At 40.5% G+C, this 22,964-nt stretch overlaps 1 protein-coding gene across 7 annotated transcripts in view; it reads right to left on the reverse strand.

Moving 5' to 3' along the window:
• The window catches only part of SOX5 (SRY-box transcription factor 5), a 422,924-nt gene that overhangs the window by 367,885 nt on the left and 32,075 nt on the right, over positions 1-22,964 (reverse strand). For 4 of the 7 annotated variants that reach the window (XM_075004792.1, XM_075004804.1, XM_075004796.1 and 1 more), the window contains exon 2: positions 10,182-10,413. In XM_075004792.1, the coding sequence (XP_074860893.1) occupies positions 10,182-10,413 (232 nt within the window). The remainder of the gene's footprint in view (positions 1-10,181; positions 10,414-22,964) is intronic. The other 3 variants (XM_075004831.1, XM_075004821.1, XM_075004813.1) reach the window with 1 other exon arrangement.

Here is a 22,964-nt window from a genome sequence, read left to right on the forward strand (position 1 = left end):
TGTTGAAGTAAACACTAGTTTCATCGATAATGACAGCATTGTTTGTGGCATTATGGCAGAATCATCTTTGGTTAAATTAGGCACAAACTACAGTCAGTTATGTCCAACTGCTTTATCTTGTGATGTTAACTTCACAAGATTCATTGAGATTGCTGTGCTTACATAATAGAGGAAATGCCTCGTGCTCACATGTACTGCTTTTAAACAATAATTAGGAACCACAGACTTCACATCCTTATAATAAAGCTGGAAAACAAATACAGGCCAAACAGTTTAAGTAAGGGCCACCAATCCAAAATTTTGCAGGATCCTTTTTAACTTGACAGAGAAAGTTTGGTGGCCTTCACTTTTAATTAAAAATACTTTTTAGTGCTGGTCCAATTGCACAGTCATGGCAATCTGTTTTACCACTGGGAGATGGTTCGTGTGTCTTCAGAATTAACCAGCCTACGTCAGGCATGCACATGTTGAAATTTTGCATCTGGGTTTTGCCAGAGGCCGTTCTTCTGCCATGAAACTCCTATAAAATTGAATAAACCATTTAATCTAAGAATGTGATGGAGAGAAAGTTGACATTTCACTGATACACTTAAGACAAAAGGGAATAGTTAGTCCAAAGGGGGAAAAAAGCATGGTTGGATGACATGATGGCTAAAGTGCCAGCAGCTGCCTGGAGCCATATCTGTATTAGTACTCTCACCATCCTTACCACAGCAGAAGCTGCAAGTGTTAGTAAAGAGAGGACCATTTAGAAAAAGAAATCAAGGGTAGACAGAGCTAAGGAAGGCTAATTTGAAGAGTCTGGGAAAAGGTGCTTAAAGGAAGGAGGATGAGAAAACCAAGATATAGCAATGGGAGAGGGTGAGCCATAACAGAGTTGAACAGAAGAGAACTCACAAGAGATACACATACTAAGATGAGAAGTAACATCTTAACAATAGAAAGTCACATTTGGATTATAACACAGGGAAACTCCTAAAAGGAAGGTGCTACAGAACAAGCACTATTAAATAAATGGCCTTACTTAAAAGTCTCAGGATAGCCATACTAGTCTGCATCTGTAAAAACAAAAAGGAAACCTGAAACACTTCAGAGACTAATGGATTTATTAGGGCATAAACCCCACTTCTGACTGAGACAGTCTATCAAGAGAGATGTCCAAAGAAAGGATTGAGCAGAAATGGGCCCACTGAAGAGAAAACTTGAGTGTGATGCCAGCAGTTGGAATGTTCAAACCTAGTTAGAACTGTAGTAATCTAGTCTGAAGGTGGTGAATGCAGATGCTGTGGCCAGTTTTTCATCTAAGAAAATGGGAAGAAATTTTGTTGTGTTAAAAGTGGATTTCTACTTTTTTCACAGTGGGGGCTGCCTGGACATCTAGCTGTAATGATGAGTGAAACAGGACCCCTAGGTTTAAATGAGCTGGGACAGAGACCTTCTGCTCCTATCTAGTCCTTAAAAAATTGCCCTTCTTTTGATCAGCTCCTCCCCAGACTTCTCCAGTTTTAGTCCGAGGCGGCTAGTTCCACCCAAATGCTCATCTCCTCTAAACATGGTGACATCCATGAGATAGCCTTGCCTGTGTCTGTGGAAAAATATGACCTACAGTTGGGTGCCAGTAGTAGTGTTGGCACTGAAGGCTCTGCCTCACTGGATTCAGGTCCCTGCTGAAGAGAGATGGCAGGACAGATCTTTGCAGGACTGCACAGGTGATGGATTTGTGTAAGGGGTGGTGTGGTTCATCACCATTCCTTGAGATCTGGTGGAAAGGAATGAAAGAAGCTATTATAATGCTGTACCGTCTACTTCAACTGTGTCATGTACCTAGGTCCGCATCACTTTATAGTTGCTGACATACAGCTCCTAATCCATTGCCATGAAAAGATTATCTCTCAGTGCCACAAGGGATTTCTCTCTGCCCTGGTATAACACAGGTAGATTACCATCAGATTTCCTGCGTTGCTGGAGCTTGGCTCACACTACAGTCTGAATGACTTTGCCAAGGAATGGGAAGTTAGACGTAGGATGTTAATTTGAGATTTTTTGCCTCCAAGTTTGAGTTTTTGACAACTGGGAGGGCTGCTGCTTCTTTTCCGAAAAAGGCTGGAAGGTTCACTTCTCAGAGGTGTTGATAATGGCTGCTAGTAGTGTGCCTAATTATTCTTTATTTGCTTTCACTACTGAGGAAAGGGACAGAGCTGTTTCACAGATGGTGGCTCAGCTATTCCTAAGGACTTCAAGTTGCATGTTTGTACCTAAGTTTGTTTCTGCATAATCTGTCAGCTATAAATGAATCAAGTGTCAGCTAGTTTTTATGTGAAGTGTAAATGAAGGTTTTCTTCTGATATTAAGTCACTGAACTGAAGGTTATGTGTGACTACAGTGGCAAACAATGGATACCTATGGGTTCCCACTGCTTCTATAAAACAAAGGTATTTACTTTTCAGGTGATTGTTTTCTGCTTAACTGATTTCAAATAGATCTATTAAAAAATAAGTGCTTCACACTATGGTGATTTCTACACTAGGAACCATTGCAGCTGCACCACTGTAAGTTCTGCTGTACAGCTGCGCTAGGCTGGCAGAGGTGAGCTCTCCCGCCAGCATAATTTAACCACCCCTACTGAGCAGCAGTAGCTATAGCTGCAGGAGTGCATCTCCCACCAACTTAGCACTGTCCACACCAGCGATTCTGTCAGTGAAACTTAAGTCATTCCCCCGAAACACACATACCTCACACAGGCCTCTCTGATTTTGTGATCATGGACACAAGAGCTGCGTCTACACGTGCACGCTACTTCGAAGTAGCGGCACCAACTTCGACCTTAGGCAGCGAGACGTCGAAGTCGCTAACCTCATGAGGAGATAGGAATAGCGCCCTACTTCGACGTTCAACGTCGAAGTAGGGACCGTGTAGACGATCCGCGTCCCGCAACGTCAAAATTGCTGGGTCCTCCATGGCGGCCATCAGCTGGGGGGTTGAGAGATGCTCTCTCTCCAGCCCCTGCGGGGCTCTATGGTCACCGTGGGCAGCAGCCCTTAGCCCAGGGCTTCTGGCTGCTTCTGCGGCAGCTGGGGATCTATGCTGCAGGCACAGGGTCTGCAACCAGTTGTCAGCTCTGTGTATCTTGTGTTGTTTAGTGCAACTGTGTCTGGGAGGGGCCCTTTAAGGGAGCGGCTGGCTGTTGAGTCCGCCCTGTGACCCTGTCTGCAGCTGTGCCTGGCATCCCTATTTCGATGTGTGCTACTTTGACGTGTAGACGTTCCCTCGCTGCGCCTATTTCGATGTTGGGCTGAGCAACGTCGAAGTTGAACATCGACGTTGCCGGCCCTGGAGGACGTGTAGACGTTATTCATCGAAATAGACTATTTCGATGTTGGCTGCACGTGTAGACGTAGCCAACGTTTCCCCTCTGCACACATTTCAGAGAATCTACATATATACAGTTTGGATCCGGCTTATACTTACCATTTTAACTACCTTTCTAGCCCTTTTGTTTGAAAATTATCATTGGAATTTTTTCTACAGTGATTTCTCTTTATAATTAGGAACTGTCCCCTTGAGATCTACACTGGCTTTTTAGCACCTGATTGAACCAGAGGTACTATTCCGTTGTTTTGGAGATGGGGACATCAAGTCACAGCTGTTGGAGAGGAGTTTCCTCCTTCACTGTTTGCCACCAATGGGCCACCTCAGATTTCAACTTGATTGCCTCTCAGCCAATGGTTTTCACTAGGATTGTACACCTGCTACAAAGTTTACATGGCCACTGTCCAGAGAAAGGAGCAACTCAATATAGAAAGAGGCAACATAGCCTGGTGGACTAACCACAAGGTTGAAACCAAGGGACTTTTGTGTGACAATACTGTGACAATCTCTCTGTGGCCTCAGTTTCTGTCTTGGTTTCCCCATGTGAAAAAAAGAGACGCTATATTTGGTTTACCTTTCTCCTCATGGAGGTGTTGTGTTAACTAATTCACTGGCATTTGTAAAGCAAAATATGTGTGAATAGCCCCTAAGTATGGAAATCAATGGAGCACGAATGAAGAGAAACAGGGAAATACAGCTTTAAGAGAGGACAGACAGAGGCTAATAATTTAAACACAGTGGTGATACTCTGTGAGCTGCCTGTACCAAGTGCACCAAAACTTTCCCCAGCTTTCCTCAGTACTGGACCCTTTGGATTAAATGGAATTGTCTAGGTCTAAGACAAGGACTATACTGCATAACTTCATTCACGAGCCACTTGATCGGTCCTAACTGATTCATCTTCACATGTCCTCATTCCTTAATATGTAAAGATGAAAAGGTTGAATTAAGATCCAAACCTAGAATTATGTCTATGCAAACAGCTTTCATGTGCTACTTTGTGATAAATATCAAAGGGGTAGCCGTGTTATCTGTATCCACAAAAACTATGAGAAATCCTGTGGCACCTTATGGACTAACAGAATTTTTTGGAGCATAAGTTTTTGTGGACAGAGTGGATCTTTGCCCACGAAAGCTTATGCTCCAAAAATCTGCTAGCCAATAAGGTGCCACAGGACTTCTCTTTGTTTCTACTTTGTGATGACACTTATAGTGCAATGTTTATAACAGTATATTTTCATCCTACGATAAATATCAATTTCTCATAAAAACAGGAAGCAAAAAAGAAAAAAAAATGCAAAACAACCTCCCCTTCTCCAGAGAGATGTAAACTTTTTACCATTTTTGCTTTGTTCTAAATGAACTGGCCTGGTTCTCATAAACTTGTCCAGGTCTTATAGAAACAGTTTATTCCTTAAACTGTGAAAGTATGAGAGAGAGTGTAATACCTACTAACAATTTCACATCACCACATTGCACATATGCCTTTTAAGCTAGCTTTATGAGTCTTGGTGAATATATTCTCTGCGCTATTAAACTGAGTACATTTCACTTTGTTCAAAAGTAATTACGCCTTTGTCTAGCATGCGGGAGACTGTTCTCCCCAAACAATGAAATTCTCATTATTAGAGCAGGCACAATAACTGCACTGGTGTTCACAACACTGTTCACTGTACCATCACAATAACTTATCCCAAGCTTGGAAAGGTACACTGGAAATTTGAATTTCTCTAAAAGTACTTCTAAAACTATTTTCCACAATATAATTAGGGTCCTATTTTGACATTTAAAAAGCTATATGCATGCATCTTTCCATTTTCCCCACCACTTCTCAGTAGTAGCTGAAGTGCTCTGGCTGCACATTGTTTTGGCACAAGAACGTTCAAAACAATGTATGTGTAACCACAGATCTATTGACAAAGTATAGGTCAAGATGTATACACTAAGTCAAACATGGTATTGGTGAGTCTCTTATTTTTGAACAGCTGGAAGAATAACACTAAATGTTCAGGATTTTCTGGTTCTTAATATCAGCCAGGGTTCTGAAAATAGTTTCCAACTTGTGCAGGAAATCATTTCATTCACTTCATGCTGTCATTTCTAGGGTCAAATGCCGAAGATATTTAATAATGTACAGCAACATTTCACGACAACTTAAGTCAAAAACTGAAAGATGGGAATGGATCCAACTGAAATTGCTAAGGCCATAGAGACTGGCAAATATAGTTAACCAGAATGAAATAAAATCAATACAAAGGCAATCATCCGTGATCTTTCCAAATGACTTTTTAATTCAAGAGGTCAGAATTCTGATTTTATAACTCATCTGATCTTTGAATAATATTGCACTAGCAAGACATTTTCTAGAAAATTACCTAGAAAATGATCATCACAATGTCCATAGGATAGTTTACCAATTACTATACTCTGAATCCTGCCACTTCTTATGTATACTAGACTGCCATGGCCATGCTCAGGCCCATTATTACTCTTTGTAGATGACAAGGCTACTTTGTAAATATGCTTATGTTAACTTCAAAGCAGATAAATCAAAATTAAATAAAAAGTCCCATAACTTTTATCAGAGAGTGGCCAGTTATATTAGGGTACTGTAGCTTTGAAAGGAGGAATCTACAAAAGAAATAAAAATGTACCGTTTAATTCTCCAGTGAATTTTAAGACTAGTTCTGGGTCTACTAGTAATTTTCTAAAAAAGGCCTCTATATATTTTAAGGCAAAGAGATGGTCTTGTTTTTCCTTTTCTTGAGCCTTTGGCTCAGATTCTGACAGCTTTTTCAAAAGCATGGACCACACTTCTTATACTTAGAATTGTTTCTTTCTTGCTTTTTCCCTAAGCATCCACCCATTTCAGTTCTTGGCAGCAGCTACTTTAATTGAAAAAAAATGTGTTTCAATTTTCTTTTTCAAGTCACCACAACTTTTGTCATTTTCTCTGGGATCATCCTAATCTGGCTTGGATAAAAATGTCTGGCAGATGGAGAAGTACACAGCTAGTTTCTTGCTCAACCAGGACGAAATTTGAGATGGTTTTACGTCCTTCTCAGGAAAAGACTTTCTTTGGTTTCCATCCTGCTCCATAACTTCTCTGAAGACCTGTATGAGTCTAGAAAACTCCCTCCTTTTCTATAATTATTCCTGCCTGTCCTTTGGACCTAAGTCTGCACTAAAGTTCAGAGTCAGGAGTTTCCTTACAGTGCTGCCAAAGAGAACAGGCTGTACAGGGATGGATCTAGTAAGTGCGGCTCATACAAGCAAAAGCCACCTACAAGTTATCAGAGCTCTGTGTTTGTGCTTTTTCTCTGCAGGATATTAAAAACAGGCGGGGAGAGACAGAGGGAATGAGGGAAAAGGGATCAAATTATACGTATATTACTTATTTGCTATAATCACTTCATTCCCTTGCTCACATGGGAGGCTATTTTTTTTTCCAAGATGGACTTTTCCTCATTCAGGAGGGAGATTACAAAGATGTCACACATTGCACATGAACAACAGGTTGAAACTCTCTAATCTAGAACTCTCTCATCTGGCAACATGTGTAATCCGTCATGATTTTAGTTAGCCAGCTGACCACTTATCATTGGTGTGGCCAAGTTTCCCGCAGTCTCATAAGTATGTTAATGGGTATCAGTCCTGGCTCTCAGCATTCTGTGCCTTTATTTAGCTGGGGGGAGGGATAGCTCTGTGGTTTGAGCATTGGCCTGCTAAACCCAAGGTTGTGAATTGAATCCTTGTAGAGGCCATTTAGAGTTTGGGGCAAATAGATGTCAGGGATGGTGCCTGGTCCTGCCAAGAGGGCAGAGGACTGGACTAGATGACTTCCCAAGGTCCCTTCCAGTTCTGGAAGAGGTGTATCTCCAATTTCCCCTAAATGTCTTCTAGGAGCCCAGTAAGCAGGGGAAGAGTTGGTAATGCTGTCAGACATATTGACCTCCCATGGTCCAGCAAATTCTCTTCTTCAGCACCGGTCAGGTCGCAAGGGTGCTGGACGAGAGATATTTAACCTTAACACTTCTTTCACGTCAGATCAGGACAAAAAAACAACCTCTCCCCCACCCCCAAGCACACACAAGAGGAAAATGCTTCAAATGCACACACTATCAATACATTCTGTGCAACAAAACTATCTGAAATGGGCAGCATACAACTATTATTAGATAATACAATACATAGTCTTGGTGCTCTATTAAGGTCAATGTGATGCAGGAGGTCACAACAGATGACCTTCCTAGCCTAAAAATCTATGAATAAATAAGAGCACAAGTCAGTTGAACTACGCATGACTATTTCAGCACTGTCCAGGTAGAATACATTTGCTGGGCAACTTAGAGATCAAAACATATTTATTCATTTAGGGCAAGGGTCTCAAACTCACTCCTTTGGACAATCTGCGGCCCAAGCATTTCCACAATCTGACCCACTCACGGCTGCTGGCATGTGAGTCCCTGCAACCCTGGGCGGATATCTGTAACTTTTCCCCAAGTCCAGCCACTGCTCTACCTCCACCCTCCCTTCCCCGACAGGTTATGATTACCTCTTCCCTCAAGCTCCCTACCCTGAGAGATGCAGCCTCAGGGACTACCGGGGGCCCTGGTGTGGTGCGGCAATGGGGCTGGGTCCCTCACCACTCACTGCAGTGGTGGGAGCTGCGGGGAACCAGAGCAATGCAGCAGCCTCTACTCTGCTCTACCACCAGCTCAGGCTAGCTCAGGTGCTCTGCTTCACCACAGCAGCAGGAAGCAGAGCACCCCAGAGCTAGCAGGCTGGTTTAGGAGATGGCAGCACAGTGGAACAGGATCCTACTGCCGCAGTGAGTGTGAGTGTGTGTATGTGGGGCTAATTGATTACAGGGGCCCGTCCCATCCATAGGATGGTTGGAGCAGCTGTGCTAAACTGTCCTATGGACAGGCCAGCTCTACACACACATCCCCTGGGCCGCAGGGATGTGCCAGCAGTAGCTCATACCTAGCAGCCAGAAGCCTCTCAAGCCCCACTATGCTACTGGTGGTGGTGCTGGGCGTGTGTGCGTGTGTGTGTAAATCATTTGGGGGGAAGCAAGCAAGGCCAGGAGATGCATGGGCAGGCAGACTAGGAGACGCATGGGGGTGACAACGCGTGGAAACACCCCTCTGCCCAGAGCTCTGCCAGAGACAGGTGTCCATGGCCCACAAGGAGGATTTGAGGACTGGCACTGGACCCAAGGTAAATTGAGTTGGAGGTCCTGATTTAGGGCTGGGCCCTCTACTATTGAAGTCGGTGGAAGGTTTGACTCTGAATTCTAAGGCAGAATGAAAAAACCTTTGTAACTGACAAATATCCTATCCTGGGTTTACGCACTACACAAGAGTGAAAAACTAACTCATAATGCCAAAGAAAATTTTAAGGACAAAGGGTCTCACCCCAGACCAAAATACACCATAGTCCACATGACAATTCAGCCCAAGGTACCTTTGTCTTTAATGCCTCATTAATGAATAACATCTGCACAGCAAATGTGCTGGAGGATCAGAAGCAACAAGTTAAAAAAACATAATAGCACCCCTGAGCAATCTTCCCACGAGGCTGCTCTTCAATTTAAAGTTACAAGATGGCAATATAAAATTTAAAAAAGGGAGAGAGATAAGTTTTTTTTTTCATCTAGGAAAGCAGCTGTAGTGGAAAAATATTCACTTTTTCAAAGGGGTGGGGTGGGGAGAAATTCTAAGGCTTTTTAATGCAGATCTTGTTTCACACCTGTAACAAGCTGTAAAAGCTTAAGTAGCAGTATAGAATTGTTGCAGGCTTTTGTGATGATAAACTGGCACTTACTGTATCATTCATTTTTTAAAAAGTCTTCAGAGATACAGGATCAAAGATTATCTTTATTTAAAGTAAAGCTGCGAGTGAATTCAACCCTCCTGAAAGCTGTGGACTAGAGCAAAGTTAGTCATATTTTCACTGGCAAGTACTGCGCAAACATCTTCCCAGCATAGAATTCTGCAAATATATCTCATTCCTGGATTTAAATATCCTCCTGATTTTCTATCTCAATTAAAAAATAGAGTAAGTTATTCTAAACAAATGGTTCAAACACTTCTGGTGACAATTAGGGAGACTGCAGTATCATAGTGGAACACGGAATGGTTTTCTGGCTTGCTTGCTTTTAAATAAGCTCCGCCCTTGACTTCCAATGGGCTGCTAATTTTGGAGCAATGGATCAAAATCTATATGAGGTGGTTTGGAGAAGTGTACATATATTGTTCTTAGAAAGGAACGAACCTACTCACAAACTAACTGAGGATTTGAACCAAGGTGTCCTGATGTGAAAGGCTGTCAATAAGAAAATTAATAAAATCACACATAAGTAACCAGAGTATGCAAGAAAGTGACCGGTGGCTCTCATGTCAACTTTTAAAAATAACAAAATCCAATGTTAAGTCTAGATGTTGCACAGACCTTCATGTATGGGTTGAGGATTGGCACTGAGTTATATTCCACATGTTAAGCCAAATATTGCTACCCCTACTGGTGTTCTAAATCCAGAGTATTTACCAGTAAATGCCCTCTGCACTGAAATAGCTGGACAAACTGAGATGAGGAAAAGCAGTTTGAGCTTTAACAAAATGATTTAGAGTTGGCAGTGGGGGTGGAAAGCAGTCCACGTAGGTCAAAACTTTCACATTATTGTAATGTGTTCTGTACGCGTGACTATGAACGGTATTCTGCATAAAGGACAAATCTAGATGCCAAGCTATTGTAGACGCATAAACCACAGCATGGGTGTAAGCACAATAGCCCATGAGCCAACCTACCATTGTGTTGTGCTGAGAAGTGGGAGTCCTATGGCCACAACTCTCTTGCGTCAGCAGAGAAACTGGCTGAAATTCCTCAGAGTGAGGCTTGTTGGGAAAACTCACATGCAAGGGAAGGTGAAAGGCTGGGAGCCCGTCACTCTCCTCTTCTTCCACTTTCTGTCTGCTTGTCACCATGGCTACCTCTCCATCTGCTTCCCCATACGGAGAGGCTGGTCGCTTGGAAGACATCCTGGAAGGAACAAAAGAAGAGAAAATAATGAAACCTCCAAATAAATCCTTAATGCCGTCATTGTGTGGTTAGGGGCCATTGTAACAGAAATGCCTTTTTTGTGCTGGCAGAGAGCAGGAAACCATCCAAATACCACTGCAAAGCATACACAATCAGGAACAATGGCCAAGCAGGTAGCAACAGAGCAGTGCTTGTTTGTTGTGAGAATAATACACTAATACAGCACTCTCGTGTATTCCAGCTTCTTAAACATGAAAATTCACCTCAGAACACTGCCTAATGAAATGCAATTCCTTTTGAAAAATACCCATTTATTTTTACATTTTGCAAGAGCCTATAAAAATTGGATCATCTTCCAATGTAAACTATCATCAACTTAGGTTTTAAGGGATAATAATCTGTTTTGTCCTAACTATAGCCGAGAAAGTAAATGTAAAATAAAATTAAAAAAAAAAATCTCGCTTTCAAGTTAAAAATGTTGTGTTTGTAAAACCACCTATCAAACTGAAGAGTAAAATATAGTTCTGTTTGAAGAAACTTATAAGATTCATATGTCTGGCATCAATAAGCATCTAAACATTTGAATGTTTAAATAAGCCAAATTGCTTGACACTAAAAAAATTGGGTTCAAAGAATAAATCGAGATCCTCTGTCAAGATACCATACGCTTTCAACTTACAGTTCGTTCAGAAGCATTGTAAGAACAGAATACACAGAACATGCATAGAAAAAAACATCCAAACTTTCACTGAATACTCACCCCAAAATTTTTCACATAAAAGTTATTAAATTGCACATCTTTCTGCATCTCCTGTTTTCAGAGGAGACCAGACAAATCAAAATATCATGAGAAAAACTATATTCATTGTCGTATTTCCATCCAAACCAAGCAGTAATAAAAAAGCTCAAAGGAGAGACCAATCCCACGAATTTTCCAACCTGGTTTTGAGAACAGAGTGTTCCAGATTAGTATCCAAACACTGGGGATTTACCCAAACCTTCTGAGGTTTGCCATCACTAATCAATTTACCACTGTTCTTGAAAACCAAGGCTTGTGTGTGGCATAATAGGCCTGTGTTCTAACAAGAGGCATCTGTAGTAAGGAATGGAATCAAAAGGCAGAAAGAACTGATTTTGGAGCAGGAATCCATTCTGCCAGGATATAATCATGAGGAGAGAGGGGAAGGGACAAATAAACCAGTCATATTACTAAGAACAATGCTACTACTTAATGAAAAATGTGTATTCATGAGATAGAACAGTGAAGATTATTGTAAATAAAAGTTATACACAGAAGCTGAACTGAACAGTAGAAGACTGCTGCTCCTCCAAAGTGTACCAATTATGATTCTAATTACACCTCTTTTTACACTTTCCAGTTTAAACCTGTTTCAAAAGCCCAGCAGCCTCTTGAACCACATGTTGTTCTCTGATGTGAAGCATGTCCATACGGTATGGCACACTGAGTATGAAATGGTTCTTAGTGGCAGTCAACTGGATTTCAAAACAAACAGCAACTTTAAACAATGTTTTGTTTGGACTTATATTGCTTTTAATTATCTCATTTTAAGTTCTGCCTTGTAAGCCACATTAGATTATATTAAGGAAACTCAGATCTCCCAAAAACACACCAGAGCCTCACTTAGCTGCATGTTTCCAGTTCCTCAGATCACTCTCTATTATTTGTATGTGGAGAAACAGCATTTATTTTTTCTGAACATTTGTCTTATTCCAACCAATTAATACCATCCATTTCTCATGAGAATTCTTGTTTTCTAGACTCTCACATCAGTATCTATGCTCAGAAACTTACAGATATGGACAGAGTTCACTAGCTAAACTCTTGATAGAGCTAACAGTCTTGTATACTTAGCTGATCTACTTTAAGATCTTACAACCATGTCTGAAATCCCAGGATCCTAATTCCACTACTTCAGCATCCATGGCTGTGTCTACACTAGCTCCAAACTTCGAAATGGCCATGTAAATGGCCATTCTGAACTTTACTAATGAAGTGCTGAAATACATATTCAGCGCCTTATTAGCATGCGGGCGGCCGCGGCACTTTGAAATTGACGCGGCTCGCCGCCGCGCGGCTCGTCCCGACGGTGCTCCTTTTCGAAAGGACCCCAGTTACTTCGAAGTCCCCTTATTCTGAATAAGGGGACTTCGAAGTAGCCGGGGTCCTTTCGAAAAAGAGCCTCGTCGGGATGAGCCGCGGGGTGGCAAGCCGCGTCAATTTCGAAGTGCCGCGGCCGCCCGCATGCTAATGAGGCGCTGAATATGTATTTCAGCGCTTCATTAGTAAACTTCGAAATGGCCATTGCACAGCCATTTCGAAGTTTGGTGCTAGTGTAGACACAGCCCATGTGAGTTAGCTGTATGCTGTAGAAAAAGAGACACGTATATTTATCTTTTCAAAAGTGATTTTGATAGCCTGTTTTTGGCTACTAAGTTTGAGATGCCTTAAAAAGACGTGCTTTTCAGAAGGATTTTCTGTCTGAGTATTGGAATTCTTTACTGTGTCTCAACTTGGCATCCAAAAATTGAGGCACTCAAAACATCACTTTTGAATATGCAGGCCCTAGATTTTCATGCCATAGAAAAATACTGTATGCTGTTGTCAAAATTCTCCATAATGATCCACATTGTGATCATTTTATCAAGTTAGGATTCCTTATGTGAAATGAGGACTTCTGCACCCAAGTTATGTGAAAAACTTTGACTGACGTGAACACAGAATAATAATATCACATAACTAAATACTATAGTAAGGAGACTATTGTTTCTAAGTGCTTCTACTAGCTCCACCCCTGAATATATGGGTCCCAGTATAGCGATCAATTTGTTTGCCAGGATGCATTCTCTCCTCCTGCTAGCCACTGCCACCAAAGGGAACAGTTTAAGTTCTTACAGGAAAATATAAACAAGAAGGGGAAGGAATTGGAAAGAGACAGGTGACACATTCTTATTTATTTTTAATAAAGAATACAATATTTTTGGTTCATGGACCAGACTCTGCACCAAAGCGCAAAGGCCCTTTCTCCTACTTAGTCCATCGCCTGTAAGGTCCAGTCACAGTTGCAGTAACAACTGTGATAAGTGTCTGACAGACAGCAAGGGCTGCTCCACTGTCCTCCTTTCAGTCTTCACTGGAAACTGGCTGCTTCCTTGTGAGGTGCACTCTGTGTACATGTGAAATCAGAGAGTTCACTGTTGGATTGTGTCTTACTGGCAGCTGGGCCACGCCCTGCCCTGTACTTGAATCAATATAAATCTGACACAGTTTGGTCCTGTAATAACATTACCACCACTTCTCATATTGAATACCAATTCTGTACAACAGAACATTGTTTACTTTTTCACTACTTATATCTAGGAAACACGACAAGACATTAAAATGATTCCAAGCAGAAACCCCGTCGTAAGGGCAAAGAATGTTAAAGGCTGTATCAGCAGAGAACATTGAATTGTTGATAGGTTCATGGGCAGAAAACATGACACAAAATGAATTCATTCCCAACCAGTCTTTTCATTATTAGTCCTTCTTATGAATTTTAATAACTTCCATATTTTGTATCTTCAAATTCTTTTTCTCAGATATTGAACAACCTAGTTTTCTTATCGGGCTAATGCTTGGTATTGAGAGTCCTGTACCATGCACACTAGTGAAGCTGAGCTGCAGTTATAAATAACATACAAAGAAAATAGTTAAGCAGATAATGTTATTGCTTAAAAACTAATCCTTCTTTTAACTTAGGCATGGCAAAGAAGATGCTGATATAACATAAAAATGCAAACATTTTGGGTCAAACCTTCAGTCAAAGGAGAGTTGCATCAGCTTACACCAACTAAATATCTAAACTGCCTCCACTTTCAAAAGGCGCATGCAAACGTGGCCGATCAAAAATGAAATTGAGGTGCTGATTTGCAAATCTGGTGCTTCATTTGCACGATGGCAGCCACTGACCATTCTGGAAGTGCTGTTTTCAAAAGCCAACACAGCCATGTAGATGGGGGTCCTTCGAAAGGAAGCCCCCCTTTCGAAAGCAAGCTTCTTCCTAATTTTTTCAGTAAGGGGGTGCTTTTGAAAGGGGGGCTTACTTCTGAAGGAACCCTGTCTACAAAGCTGTTTTGGCTTTCGAAACAGCACTTCTGGAATGGCAAGTGGTGCCCATTACACAAATAAGGTGCCAAATATGCAAATCAGTACCTCATTTGCATTTTGAATCAGCCACGTTTGCGTGCCCCTTTTCAAAAGGAGGGGGCAGTGCAGATGTGGCCACAGAGAGCAAGAAATAGGCACAGTGCCGGTAAAGTCAGCTAAACAAGGGACCAAATTTGGAGGCTAGATGCACACCTTTCATTGAAATCAATATATTTCCGTGCATTGTATGACAGACAAAAGCTGGTTAACGTAGTTAAGAGTTTAATCAGAATTGACTTTTTGACTATCACCAATTCATTCTGCCCAATACAAGCATAACGTAAAGTAACATGGTATGAATTTTTTGAGATAGACCTGAGTCCACAAAGTTCAGAATTGCACTTAAACCCCAGGGTTCGTATTCATTTGAATTCAGTGTTCATCAAGTTGTAAAGACAGGCTTGAGCTGGATTCATGTTTGAGCTAAACTTGTCCAAAGACTGCCGTGCAACTGGAGATTTAGTCCAGACTCAATACTAATTCATTTAAGACAACTTATCCTTTAGAAAATATATCTAGATTTGGTATGTAGAAGATACAACTAGCAGATCGGCCTTTTCATTGATCAAACAAATAAGTTTGCTGTCACTAGGTAGATTTTTAATTCAGTAAAATCTTACAGTTTCAACTAAGGGTCCGGCAATCGTTCTGAGGAAGAGTGCTGAAATTTGAGTTTTTGACTTATATATATGGTCTGAGTGGCTAGTGATACTTTTTAAAGTCACTAACAGTCCTATTTACAATAGCTTCATTAATAAATAAATTAAGATGCAGAGCTTTACTGTTGAGGTGGTGGGTGGAAGCACTAGCTGGTCTTTTGTTATTTCATAGGTGGCATGGCTTTGAGCAAGCTCCCAGATGCCTGGGGGAGGAGGGGCACAGCTGAGATCCCACCTTGCATGCTAATGAAAAAGGCCCATTCAAAAGTTCCTCATTATGTTTCAGTTTGTTCATTTGGTTTTGGATCATTTGATAAGTAATTGCATACCCTAAATAAATCCATAGAGGCAGCCAGTATTCAAGGAGATAGTGTCCTCTGGTATATAACCAACATCAATCCCAATTCAATTGGTTATGCCATAAAATTATGAAACACTAATCTTGTTACATTCAGCAAAATACTGCAGAAATGTTTCAGATATCCACAAAGGCTTTTGAAGAAATGGCTTATCCATGTCTTAAAAAAGTGACAAACACAGATGTGTCAGAAGAAAAAGATATGAGACTGTAAATCTTAACTTGTTGGTGAATTAATTAAGGGATTCATCAATCATTATACAGCTAACACCATACAAAGAGAGCCAAAATCCCGTCAGCTGCCATAACCTACAGCAATCTACAGGTTAAAAACTCCCGAAGTCCTTCTGTTCTGACTATTTATAAATGACTTTGTATAATCTAGCATTAAGACCTGTAATTATAAAACAGCATTAAAACAGGCCTGCATCGTTATGGATAATTATAGCTGGTACACTTTTTAAAGAAATAAAAAGCTTTTCCATTCAAAGGCAGGCTTTGCCTTTTTTGACAGCTCCAAGTCCACAGGATGTAGAGATGATTTAAATTGTACGTCAAAATTTTGACTGCGTAAGACTTTTTCTTTTTCCCTTATCAAGAAAGGCATTGTTGTTTTCTCACCACAACCAGGCATGACAACGCCTGACTGCAGTTTTAGAACTAGTTTCCAAATCAGCATGAAAATGCTCACCTCCTGAGCTTCTTTGCTTAAAAAAGCTAAGTCCTTCTCATGAGCTGAGTTAAAATATCCATACTTCTTTCAGGGGTAGTAGACAAAATAAGCTACATTTCAGGATGAGAATGGGCATAGAAAAGGCTATCAAAGTTCTCACCTTCTGCATGAATTTGGTGCAGAACTCAAACTAATAAGCAGGCAGTGGCATGAATTTACTCTATAAGGGCCTGATCCCAAGCTAACTGATATTGGTGAAGAGACTTCCATTGATTTCAGGGTTTTTTTGATCATATTCTTGCTCAATTTTCTAATAACTGCATGACATGAGAGGAGAAGAGGAGAGACTGCAGTGGAATCTACAGGGGCCTTTTCCTCTGGTAAATATAGTACCTGTACAACAGGCATCAGCAACCAAAACTGAAAGAAACTCAATTCAAGAGCTGCAGTGCATGTGAAAATGATATGGCCCTTAATAAATATGGTCAAACCATGCTTTTTGCAACCTCTATTTTAAAAACAGCTCGTACACAATGATTAGTAATGTGATACATGTTTACTGCAGGACATTCACAAACTTCTTACATATCCTATTTCCTCACACTTTACTTGTGTGTTATTTGTATTACTATCTTCCTGACTTTCACTCCAAAACCCACTTCTAATGTAAAGTAAAATTGGCATAATTAATTTCAGTTTTCTTTCTTAAAATGCATGTTGCCCTTCACAGCAGGAATGCCGCAAGCTTCCTTTCCTTTTCAAAATCAAGACTTTATTAGCAACACCATCAAAACACAGATATGGTATCATATTCCACTATGCACTGCACAGATAAAAGGGGACATTAGCCAATGTTTTGAGATCCCACATTGTTTGCTATTTAGATTTGAGTTGCTCATTCTTGGGCTTTTAAGACTTTCACCTTTAACCAAAAATAATCAGGAGGGATTTTTTTTTTACTTTGCAATTATAGCGTCAGGAGCCATAAAAAAAGTCCTTAAAAACCCGCATGAAGCTCTGGAGCCGCAGGTTAAAGACCCCTGTTATAGAATGTGTTCAACTGGGAGCCCTGCAGACTCGGCTTTTTCCATAGATTTTTAGAATTGGGCACCTATATAACATTATTAATGAATACACACTCAAGTAGTGACACTGCAAGATTCCCCACATACTCACCAACCTATCTCACTTCTCATCACATTTAGATGTGAGAAAGACTTCTGTTCTCAGGCTCTTGCAAGCTCTGATCTCTCTGTAAAGATTCCCAAAAAGGGCTGTAAATTCATGTTAATTATTGGTGATTGTTTTGGCCCCTAATTCCTCACTGTTTAGTTACACAAAGTAAGCAATACCTTTCTAACCAAACAGTCCTATTCATTTTTATAAGCTTACCTGTATAATAAAGTTATTACTCAATATGAGTGAGAGTGGCAGAATCCACCATTTTGCTCCACCAGAAACTGTGCTGTGACCATAGCTCTTTCTGCAAGGGGCAGTGTAATCTGCTGGGTCTGTCCAATGGTTTGAGACAGCTGAACATAGCTGTATTTTAATTTTCTAAGCAGGCTCTCATACACAGGTTCAAAAACATTTTGAAAAGGTAACAAAAGTGACAGATACTGCAGTGTCCTCTGCCCCTTGCCGGTAGCTCAAAGGTCACAACCCTCTCTAAGTCTAAGAGGGAACCATAGGACAACTGCCCCCACCCTTTGTTGTTGTTGTTGGTGGTGGGTTTTTGTTTGTTTGTTTGTAATTCTCCATTGCTGCTGAAGAAAATGCTTATCTCATCCTGCCCCTTCTGCTACAAAACTGGGTTCTCCAGATGGGAATCAGAGTGTCTCTTTAGCTCCATCAGCTGATTCCCAAAATGTGTGTGCTGGTTTTCTCCTCCGGCCAAGGCTTGTAGTTCCCTGACTCTGCAAGCCCTTCAAGGTGTAAAGTGCCCTCATACAGTATTGGACTTTACATATCAAATTGTAGCTAACTGACTTGTAACAGTATATATTTCTGTTGACAGAGTACAGCCACACACAAAAGCCAATTGGGAGAGTGCTCAGCTCTGTTGACAAAGCAGCTAGATAATAGTTTGTATTATAAAACCAAGTAATTCAGTTTCCTGCCAGTATTACTAAAATGACACACATGTAAAGTGAAGGAATGTGAAGTGAGGTGTGTGCTGATTGCACACAACACTGACCATGTGCTCCTTCTGACTCCAATGAAAGTGCTACTGCAGTTCAATCAGCACACCCTGCAAATTCTAGGTATGCCAGCACAGTCGACAAAACTAGCTGATCCCACAAGACCATCTTGATTACAACAATCTTGTGACCCACTGAGATGGAGGGCCACTCATGACATCCACTCACCTGCCTAAGTTGCCCATCACTGCTTCAGAGGGGAACAAGGAATGTAAAATCCATTTAATCAGTTAACCAGTTAAATGATAGGTTTAATCAGATAACCAATTAAACAGGTGTGGAGGTGGCGGTGGGTTAGGCTGCAGACTGGGGCTGCTCTGGCCAAGCTGAAGCGTGGTTACTCTCGGTATGCCTGGAACATACTTGGTGCAGTGCTGCCACGGTTGAAGGGTGCTCCAGTCAGGCCCGACCAGTCCCAGTCTATGGTGGCCCTTGGTGTGCCACGGACACAGTTGTGCCAGCCAGCCCAAAGCAGTCTCGGTGTGCAATTGCAGCCACCTCCCCTTCCCCAGCGCTGCCACGGATGGGTCTACTCCAGTCCAGTTGGCACACCCCTGCTCAGGGCAGCCCTGTAGGGCTAGAGCAACCCCCTGCCTGCAGTTGGGGCTGGGGGGACTTCTCCAGCCCATAACGGTTAACCTTGACTGGTAAGCCTCATACACTTTGGGTAAAGCTTACTGGTTATCCAGTTAAACTTCAGCATTTCAAAGGGTTTGCATTTTGAATCACTTGCTCTCTGGCTCGGAATTTTTCACTGCAACAGTTTTGCTGCTGAAAAGAAATGGAAACAGGTATCTCTAATTTTGTTAATTAATAAAAATGAACAGGCAAGGGTTAAGACAAAAGATGAGTCTCAGTTCTCACTCATACTGGGTCACACTCTATTAATTATTACTTTCTAAGGACATATCAATCAGCCATTTTCTTCAAATTCGTGCGTGTTACAAAAACTTTATGAAAAAATAGCAATAGTTTTGCTTTTGCAGTGAATGAAAGGACTTGGTTAATGAAAATTAAACTCGCCAAGATGGAGACTGCATAACAGTTTTGCCTAAAGAAATATCAGAGCAGGTAAAGTATCAACCACCCATATTTAATTTTACCATATGATTTCCAAATTCAACCACAGTATGTTCACTTTCTCTTCTCTTTTCCAAAACTTCTCACTCTTCAGGCTTAACTTGTGTCTGATGGTGTACTGTTTTTGTTGTGTTTTGTCCTGTTTTAAAGTTTGACCAAAAATGGTTCAGCTGGTTCTGAGTGAGAACAAGGAGGGGGGAGAGAACACCCCTTCTCCATTAAAGAAAAAGGGCACATTTTTTAGGTATAACAGCTCTCCTGCAAAAACAGCTGTGGAAAGACAGTTGGTATTTATCATATTTGTTCTTTCTGAGGAGACTTGCATTTGAGCATCCCAAGGGAACACAGTCTCTATTTCACTACAGGTAGAACTAGAAATATTCAAAACTTTTGCATCAAAACTTTTTTGTAACTACAAAAAATTTCCCATAAAATGTCTGCTTTACTTGACGCTTTTCTATTTTTAATCAGATAGTGCTTTTTCGGAGGCAGGAAGAAGAGAGGCAGAAATCAATAAAGAACTTTTGAAATTTCCCACTGAAAACGTTCACACACATGCACGCACACACACACATACCCTCCCTACGTACATATATATAGTTATTAAAATTTTCCATGGGGGAAAACATTGTCACACTAGCTCCAATATAACCTTTTGGGGAAACCCACATACTGCATATACGCAGTATGTTATTGAGAGAGTTTTCTGTTGACCTTGTGAAGCATACAGCTAATAAAAGGCTATGACGTATATATAGCTAACCTAGTTATGAAGTAAAATGGTTCCTGCAGCTTTGCTGAGGCTAAGAGCCCTTGCCTCAACCACTGCATCCTTTGTAAGGTGATGAAGGAGCTCTTAACAAGAGGACGAAATCCACTCGCCTACTGTAGACTTTATATAATTTTTTATTTATCTGTAGATCTCAAAAAGAGGTATGTATTATTTTACACTGTGCCTGGCTCAGGCACAGGAATTGCTGAGTGACTTGTGTAACATCACACAGCAAATAAGCATCAGCTCGAAATCTGACAGATTTACTAGGCTGCAATGTCTTGTTCCGTATGTCAGTTAAAAGAACTACCATCTAATAAAATACCCACGCTACAGAAACAACACCTGTAGGACTGGATTTTGCCACTGCAGGTATATTAACTTTAAAAGATCAAGCTACAGAATGTGGATTTTTACCATGCTCTCAGCAAGAAAAGAGCCCAACATCCAAAAGGCTACTACAATCACAGTAAACACACTAATGTAATGGTGCTGTGTCAGACAAGATAAGCATCTATCAGCACAAACTCTGAAACAGCAGAACACAGTAACTGTTGATGTTTCAAGTAAACTAAACCTGATCATTGGCTTCTTTCATGAAAGAGCCTCTGCGTGCATGATCTTGAATTAAATCCACAAACTCACTTATTTTCTAGTATGGCCTCTAAATTACCCCCTGCCTCATTTTATTTCTTAGTGTTTATAGCTCCACCACCATTTCCCTATTAATGTTTCCACTTAATAAGCATCTTATTTTCTTCACTTTCCTTTTCTGTTTTTAGCATTCATCCTCTTACCACTGTGGAAATTACAGTTTTGGTGTTTGTATTTGTTTTGAACTAATCAGCATTACACTATTCAGTGTCACAATCCCTACAACATTAGATAAGCAGCACTCTTCTGCCAGAAGAACTACAAATTTTCAACCAGATCAAGTAATTAGGGAAGCAAAACCACTGAAACCTTTAGAAATTTACTGTAGAAACTACTTTTTGACAACGAAAAACAGTAGTTCTCAGTCAACTTCCAGTTTCAGAGTGAGAGAACTGTGCTCATGCTGGAAGGAGTCTATTCATCTCCCCCACCTTCCCCATGGACATATAAATAATTTCCATTGACATTAGTATCAAATGCAGCAAAATACTGAGTTGTTAAATCCTCTACAAGTTCACCGATTGCTAACGTCTTACTTATTACAGAGAAATGTGAGCAAGCAGATTCACTTTGAAAGACTAGCTATTATTAAAACTTGACTCTGCACAGTTTTGGGGCTTACCTTGTCCCTCCTGCTTAATCAAACAACTCTTTACAAGCGTAATATTAAATGATGAATAATGTTAGAGTCATCAGTAACAGCAACAATTCTCACCCAACAGAAGCTGTGATTTTAGTATGATGAGGCATTCTCTTGACTCTGAAATCTAGCCAGATACTGCCACCTACCCCCACCAGTCCATGCTCTCAGATTCATGAAGCCATTGCTTAATAATGTGATTTCCAAATAAACAGCTGTCCACGTTCAAATCCCTTCCTGTCCCATCTACATACACTCTGAAACCCTCTTAAAGCCTTTTTAATTTAATTTTTAAAACCATAACCTTCCCTAATCAGAGGTCCGCTATAACCAGAAATGAATTTGAAAAATCAAAATGCCCAGACACATCTGTGGAGTTTTATTCTACATTGTTGTGATGTAATTTCACATCCATGTTCAATATGAATAGTTTCTGTTGTGTTTACATCTAATTCTAGTAAACACAAGAGACATACATAAAGTCTTCCTTGAATGCATGCAGTTTAACCCTTTTGCATCTAACTCCAGGTTTCACTCTGACTGTAGTTGACACTCATGACATAGCCAGAAGAAATTTGGTGCAACATCTATATAGGTGAGTGAAACATATATTTAAATAAGAGTTAATAATGTGTGTATGACTGCATGTGCATTTGCGTGTGCAGCATTTATAGCCTCATTGTGCACCATTAAATAATGAAAAGTTTACTATGGGCTTAAATGGAAACAGGATTGGGGGATCAGTGCAGATCTTGTGCATGCATTTATCAGAATTATATATGACAGGCAGAACACCCCTTCAGTTAAAGTGCCTAACTATTTTCATTTTAAGATGTCATTTTCAGCTCTTTACAACATTTACGATATCATGGAACCCTTTGGATTGATATTTGGCAAGTATTTTCTTAGCCAAGGAGCAAATATTTCTAGAAAGCTTCAGGGGGAAAAAATCAATCAAGCCAATTTTAGGAACAAAGTAAATGGGAAAAATGTCATTTCTTCACATTATGTAAAAATTGAATTTTTTTCAGTATTGCTTCTCAGCATTTAGAAGTCAAATCTTGATATCTGGAAAAGAGAGAGATCTTAAGTCCTAAATATGCTTTTCACAAGTTGGTAAAAATTATTGCAATTTGTGAAAGCTATGTATTTAAATTAAAAAAAAGATTTTTTACTTTTTTTGCTCCCATACATTGACTTTTGCATTGTGAAAGTTTAACATTACCTACACATTCCATTGGTTCTATGCACATGTCTCTCAAGATTATTTACAAAGAATCATGCCTCCTTTCCTCCAATGTGGGGCT

The sequence above is a fragment of the Carettochelys insculpta genome, chromosome 1 (assembly GCF_033958435.1).
Source record: "Carettochelys insculpta isolate YL-2023 chromosome 1, ASM3395843v1, whole genome shotgun sequence".
Taxonomy (NCBI): domain Eukaryota; kingdom Metazoa; phylum Chordata; order Testudines; family Carettochelyidae; genus Carettochelys; species Carettochelys insculpta.